This window comes from Pagrus pagrus (genome assembly GCF_965226575.1).
Source record: "Pagrus pagrus genome assembly, chromosome: 18".
Classification (NCBI taxonomy): Eukaryota; Metazoa; Chordata; class Actinopteri; order Spariformes; family Sparidae; genus Pagrus; species Pagrus pagrus.
Window position 1 is genome coordinate 20653167 of NC_140202.1, and position 7399 is coordinate 20660565.

At 48.0% G+C, this 7399-nt stretch overlaps 1 protein-coding gene across 12 annotated transcripts in view; it reads right to left on the minus strand.

Moving 5' to 3' along the window:
- LOC311274167 (traf2 and NCK-interacting protein kinase-like) overlaps window positions 1–6939 on the minus strand; it is a 65862-nt gene extending 58923 nt beyond the window's left edge. For all 12 annotated transcript variants that reach the window (XM_084381613.1, XM_084381605.1, XM_084381612.1 and 9 more), the window contains exon 1: window positions 6502–6939. In XM_084381613.1, the coding sequence (XP_084237739.1) occupies window positions 6502–6558 (57 nt within the window). In that variant the 5' untranslated portion in view covers window positions 6559–6939. The remainder of the gene's footprint in view (window positions 1–6501) is intronic.
- Window positions 6940–7399: the final 460 nt, after the last annotated feature.

Here is a 7399-nt window from a genome sequence, read left to right on the forward strand (position 1 = left end):
CGTGCATGGTAGGGCGGGATTTCCCCTGCCGTTACATTTTTCGATCATTAATAGGGCAGAGATTTAAACGCATGTAAACAAAACCGCACCCGTTCATGGATGAACGGATTCTCATGCAGACCAGTTTAACTTTATTTTCAAACCGGTCTGATCATCCGTGACACTTAAACCCATTTTGGTCATCCCATAATTACAGCCATTTCAGATTAAATAACGAATAAAAACCTACAAATGCTTCTGAGTGTACGGAGTAAGTCGAAGGATAGTTGTTAGCTGCCTGTAACCTGCACATCAGAGGTTTTATTACCATGCACATGGCTTTTATTCATGACCTTGGCGCGAGATAGCTATCTTTTATGGTATCTCATCAGTTTTAGACATAACAATTCCATCTACATCTATCACACAGACACACACACTCTATCAAGCATCAACATGTGGATTAGGAGGAAATAAGATGCAAGATAAAGAAGGTGCCTGTGTGAGGAGGTGAAAACAACAACAGTGCAAGAAGCGAATAGCAGACTTACACCGAAGCAAAAATAAAATCAGTGCAGAAAATGAGGCTGTGAATCTAATCTGTGAGGTTGTATCCACACAGTGGGACAGATTAAAGAGAGAAAATACAATCTGAGAACAAACTGCACTCATTACAAACAAAAGAACAAACTGCTTTGTTGTTCGTGTGCACGTAAAGTAATGAAAAGAACATTTTATCCGTCCGTTGCAAAATCCTGCTGCTAAAAAGCAAGACACACACGTCTCGCAGGAGGGTTGAGTTATGACTCATCAACCTGACCAGCCTAAAATTTACCTAAGACAACTAAACAGGCTCCACCCCATTTTCCCCAGCACCACACTACAAACGGACAAAGTTAGCTTCGAGCTAAAAAGGTGTGATATTTCCCTCAGACTTCAGCCAAAAGAAGACTGAATACTGGTCATGGCTAAAGCTAACAGGTTCACCACATCAACTGCATAAGATGTCGGTGTTGTGTTTGAAGCTCGTTGTGTTGCCCCACAGATAGCAGCAAAATAAATCTACAGTATTAAAGCTATTACGACTGAGTTTGGTCTGACTTACTGACACATCCCATTTTTGGGGCGAACTTATCCTTTAACAGTTGGTTCTGCACATATTTCAGGGAGCGACTGTAGGCTACAATAGCACCAGGCCACATGAATTGTCTTTATGCAGTGAAATGCATAAGGTATCAGAGCAAAATGTGGATACATGTATTTGGAAAACTAATAATCATTCTTTTAAAACTCAACCTGACTCGTTCTTCTCCAGATCTATAGGCCTACTGTGTATCTGACGTATATCTTTCTTCGCATTAGACAGCAGCCAGGTGAGTGCAGTTAGTGTCTATAGAAAGTGAATTACAGAGAAGTGAGGTGTATTGAATTAGAGACCCTAAGAGGATGATAGGAGTCATGCTGGGGCCGGGTCTGCCTCTTATAAAACCACTTACACTTAACAACATGGCTCACCACTGCTGGCTTTTACAAGGAGACGCTGTGCTCGCCTAATTCCCAGTACGTCTCACCCAGACATGTACAGTACATTAACAAGGAGTCAACTCTTAATCACAGATTTACAGCCCCGCCGAAGTAAGATACGCGGCGCAGACTTTGTTCGGCGATGCTAATGAACCCATCCGCGTCCTCGCCTCTCGCCTCCCCATCCATCTCTGCCGGCTTGTCAGCTCACACCTTCTCCTGTCATCCCACCGTCCCCCTCATCGTTCATCTTTTCTTCTCAATTTTTGCCTGCCGCTCTCTCCCTCTGTCATTCCAATCCATCTTTTCCTGCCTTTTCTGCCCTTTGCCTTCGTGAGTCAGGCACAACCGGGGGATTCAGCTCCTACTATGGGCTTGTTTACACGTGCATGATCCCTTAAAAGCACGTCGGATGAAGTGCGCGCGTGCACTTTGCGCATTTTATAAGGAGAGGACGGAAAAAGGACAATGCTCCTGTCCATATTCATGTTTTAATGTGGCCTTAAAAGCATGCTGAAGTGCGTTTCATTATGATTTAAAGCAAAAATCCAAAAGATCACAGCTTCTGTTTACTCTGCACGTCTTTGGCATCATCTCTGCTGATTGCTGTGCTGTTTACGCTCCGCACGCTTCCAAGAAATCATTTGGAAATCAAAGAGTGTGGCTGACACTGTGATGTCTTTTTTTTCCCCCCTTGAATCTAATATTCTTCGCCTGCTCAGACACTGCGCTTACGCCGACTACAAAAACAGTGGTGTTTTGCTGGAAACATTAACTACATCACTTCCCGTGCACGAGATGATTTTCACAGGAAAACCTGTCCTCAACGACAAAACTTTCCTGGACTTGGTATCCTGTCGCCTGAATCAAGGACATTTGCGCGAAAACATCAGCGAACACTTATTTAATTTGGCAGATTCCAGATGAGGAGCTTGGTGTTTTGATGCACAAAGAGCCAAACTTATACATCTCAGTGCTTGTGTAAGTGCAACAGAGAATTAAAGACTCCATCAGTGACTTGGGGGGGAGAAAATAGGTCAACTAGAAGCAGGCAGGCAGAGTGGAAAGGAGGGTGGGAGGGAGAGGGGAATTTCTCAGCGACAGACTGCCATACAGTATATAGACTATTCATGAATAAGCTCTGTGTAAGCCTTGGGCACTGCTGTGGCCCCGTTACTATGGCGTCCATGGTGAGGGGCCGAGGAATGTGGCCTTACTGGGCAACGGGGATGGAGAGGGAGGGAGCGAGGGGGGAGATCTGGAGAGGGGTCTTTGCTTTGGACTACTTTAGTCACTGGTCACATCTCCACCTTATAGCCCGAGCACAGCCTCCGTCGCTTTCTTCTCCTCCTCTCCCTGTCTCTCATTGTCCCCCCCTAAGTCTCTCTGAGCTCCATTCGTCTTCACACGTCCCGTCTCTTTTTCGCTCTCCCTCCGTCTTTCTCCGAGCGCGTCACTATCCCTTCATCCTCACCTGCTCTCTCTTTCATCTCGGATCTCACACCTGAGTCCCTGCACAGCGCATTTGTCTATTGGCAGCTCGTGTGCATGTGTGTGTGTGTGTGTGTGTGTGTGTGTGTGTGTGTGTGTGTGTGTGTGTGTGTGTGTGTGTGGTGCCGAGGCCATACTTCCTGCTGGCTCACCATCTGTTGCTCTCGTCAGCTGACTGGATGAACCCCGTGCTTGTGACGCCTCTGACCCGCGTGTGTGTGTGCGCACGTGCTCGTATCACTTTACACAAAAACCACTGTCTGGATAAGAAACCACAGCGTTTCGACCTCGTCTGGACTTCTGGTGTCATTGTGGGGATGGGAAACGGTGGCGACATCTACTGACTCCGGCCTTTTCCCCCACTCGAGTGAAACACGCGGCATCTACACAGGTGCTGCCGGGGGGTGGATGCGCCACACCGGCAAATGTCGCAGAGAGCCGACGCGGCATTAAGAAAAAAGGAGAGCGAGGGAGAGAATGAGGGAAAAGTGCAGAGACAGCAAACATGAAAAGCCACTTCTCTCTCCACTCTACTTCCCACTCAGTTCTGTCTGTCTCTTTGTACCAGTGCGTGTGTGTGCGTGTGTGTGTGTGTGTGTGTGCGATGGTCAGTGTAGCCGAGTGCAAGAGCGAGCTCTACCCCCTGACCACCCCCCCTCCCCAGCCGCTGCCACACACACACACACACACACACGAAAAAACAATCCCCCATCACCAACAGAACCCATGCCAGTATTATAATCACCCGCCCCTCCTCCCCTCCCCACCTCACCAGAGCCAGCTGACCTACTTCCTGTCTAGCCAGTCCAGTAGTTGACTGTACACTCATCTGAGATTGTGTGTCTGTGTCTGTGTGCGTCTGTGAGTCAAGTCAAAAAACAAGATGAAAGACGCAAAAGTGTGAAGGACGATGAGAGAAGTGGAGCAGCGCAGATCGAGAGACTGAGAGACAGGAATAGAGAAAGACGGAGAGACAAAGAGTGTAGGTTGAAGACATAATAGATTAGATTCCTGTCTAGACATGTTGAGGGATTAATCTGTGCCTTCTCACAACGTATGTGAGAGACCCTGGCAAACGCGTTTCCATTACGCAAAACGTTTCCAGAGAATTTGTGATACATGTTGCGGAGGCGAGAGGTTAGCCGTTCACCAACTGACATCAATCAGGTGGGTCATTTTAAAATCTCCATCCATAATTTCGAAATAATAAACTTAATTCTGGTTTCGGTACGACGAAAGTCTGAATCAGCCGACCCATTGGAATTCTTGCCAACCCCTCCCGATTTTTCCAGGACACTCCTGCTTTTCATTACCCTCTCCGGGTCACAGTTCTCCCACGTTTCTCCCGATTCTCCCGACAGTTTTTCACACTTCACCCCCTTTTAGCTACCGCGACCTGTTTTACGGCACTGTCCTCCTGCCCCTCGTCCTCCTCAGTGAGTGAGAGGCGGACACAGAAATGGCGAGGAGAAAGCCCCTTTTTTTACATGAAGTTTTAAAGGAAATCGTGAATGAATGATAGAAAAGTGATAAATATTACTTTATGCCACAAATGTATGCAGGTTTAGGCCAGAGGGCAAATTATTCTGCGTTGTTTTTTAAATTATTTGATGTAAAAATGCTGTTGCATTGTTGTTTTCATAACTTATTTGTCACCTGAATGTAGGAAACGTAGTCCTTGAGTTTCAAAATCTCCCAGAACCCCAACTTGATTTCAAAATCCTCTCTATTTTTGAGGTTGAAACGCCCACTAGCAGGTACGAGGAGACTTTGTGAAGTCTCGTTCTTGTAACAAATCGTATTCCAACAAACTGTGCGCTCTGATACGACATTACTGAGAAATACACTCGCCAAGGAAACTTTTTGGATCTTTCTCTTTCTGCTAATGAGCCGTGAGCACATGCAAAAATGATCAAACCATCACTATTGATGGGACTACCTTCAAATTCGTGGCACCGCAAAGACAAATGTGAGCATTCGTATGTGCGCGCATGTCCTTGCGGCTGCCTCCCAGTCACAGTGAGAGACATGAGCCTGACGTCACGCCTCTGAAAGAACAGGACATGCATGGCCTGACTCCCAATGCACAGACACTTCCCTCCTCATCTCCCCTCCGTCCGTCTGTCTCCCTTCTCCCTCTCCTCTTCCATTCTACCTCCAGTCCTGCTCTCCCTGCATGACGTGGGTGGAGGAAAAAAAACCCTCAAAAGTAACATTTGCTGTCGACAATTCCTTCACCTCAACGTTGCTCTTCGTGCAAAAGAGAGGTGGCGGGCAGGGAGAGGTAATGCTAAGGGACAGAGCGGCTGGCAGAAAGACAGGGAGGTGCATTCAGTCAGTCAGTCAGTCAGACAAACAAGAGGAGGAAGAAGCTGGAGAAGAAGGGGAAAAAACAGGCGATAAAATTGATAGAATGAAAAGAGGAAGAGCGTGGGGGCGGATTGATGACAGACTGAAGCAGACACAGCGGAGACAAGCGAAGAGACATGAAGTGAAAGAGGCAGGCGGAATAAAGGGGATAAAAATGGACATGCGGGCACAATCGAGCAGGTAAATACGGGGCAGGCAGACAACAACTGCATTGTGTGTGCAGCAGCAAACAGGTCTCCAGCATCCCTCTACTTGTGTGTCAGCCCCGGCAGACACCCACACGGCACTGACAGAGAAACACACACCATGCCCGGCGATGCGAAAAAAACATGGTTATCCACGCATTAACACAAGCACAGGGGGATGTTTGTCTGTCTGTGTATGCGTGTGTGTGTGTGTGTGTGTGTGTGTGTGTGTGTGTGTGTGTGGTTTGCAGCACAAGCCGGATGAACAAAAGAAAGTGGCTGTTGCAGCATGGGAAGCTTCAGCTCGGATGTGAGAGCAGACCACAGGTAGGTTGGCACTTTCTCGGGTGCAGATGGCTCCGAAAAAAACAGGAAGGAGAGATGAAATCACAATTTGGGCTTCAAATCAAGGGGCAGTTTCTGTCTCGCTCTCGTGACACGCAGAGCCCAGAGCATCAGCAGTGTGTGGCAGAAATAGGTTAAATTCCACTGCTGTCTGAATCGAGGCTGATGGGCCTATAACAGGCTGGCCCAGTGGAAAAAAAGATACACAAACCCCCCCTTTATCCAGGTCAGCAGAATCCCAGCTACAACCTCAACTCAGCATCACACACACACACACACACACCACATCAGCCTCCCTGCCTGCAAGTGACTTGGGTGAAGATGAGGCTTCACGTGCACGAGGCAGCTGTCATGTTAGTTAATATCTATATATAATTTCATCTATAATCTGACACATTGTGGAGGCCTGGCTGCCCCGTCGGCTCCCACACATCCGCCTCTTGCAGCCTCCTTTGCTCTCCTGCCGGTTGCTATTCAGGGAAGCGCTGTCAGGTGCAAGGAGAGAGGGAGAAACGCACAGGCACACACACACACACGCAGGCGCACACACACACACGCCAGTTTCTCACAGATGAAATGTTTTAAAAAAAACGTCCCATCATCTCACCCTCAAAGCGGACAGGTCGATTTCGTCCAGACTCCGAGCCGGAGAGTCACTCGCCATGATGGAGGACGCAAAAAGCCGCCCTCGGTCGCCACGATATCCTGAAAACGGCCTCTGCTGTCACGACCGTGCGGTCCTCTCTCTCTCTCTCTCTCTGCTGCTGCTGCTGCTGCTGCTGCTCAAGTCTCTCTCTCTCGCCCTGCACACTGATGTCTCAGCCGATGGACAAAATAACAACAGTCTCCTTGTTGGTTGTGCAGCGGGACGTGCCGCCTCGGGGCCCGGGAGCGCACGGCTAGAGCGCAAACGCGGGGAGCGAGCGCGCCGCGTACATCAGCACCTCCAGGTCCATGTCTGCCGGGATGTAGACGGTACAGAGCGAAGGTGAAGCGCCGTGCGGAGTGGGTTGCTGCTACTGTTGGTTTTGGAGCCGCTGCTGTGACAGCCAGTGGATATACAGAGGGAGGGAGGGGGGAGCGCATTTGGCGACTGCCTCAGCAAACCACGCCTGTTACTGGGCGGGGTTTGGTGAGGCAGCAGGGACTCCCAAAGCCTTTTTTCTTTTTTTGCACCTTCCCAATAAACCTGCGGTAGGAAGTAGAGCAACGGCTCGTTACGTCACGCATTCTGAGGAAATCTGTATTGTTACACAATTTTTCAGTGCAAACAAATCATTAATTAATGAGGGCAAATGAAATGATAAGAACACATGACTTACGTATCACTTTATAATAACCATCAGTAATAAATGGTACATTTAAAGTTAGGCCTAGTAAAGCATTTCATTGCCTGTTAAAGAGGCACTATGTAGATTTTGGGGAAGAAGTTCAAACTCAGATTTCTAATATTTAATTAATGAGTTAATAATACAAACTCAGAAATATTTATCTTTTCCGTAAGC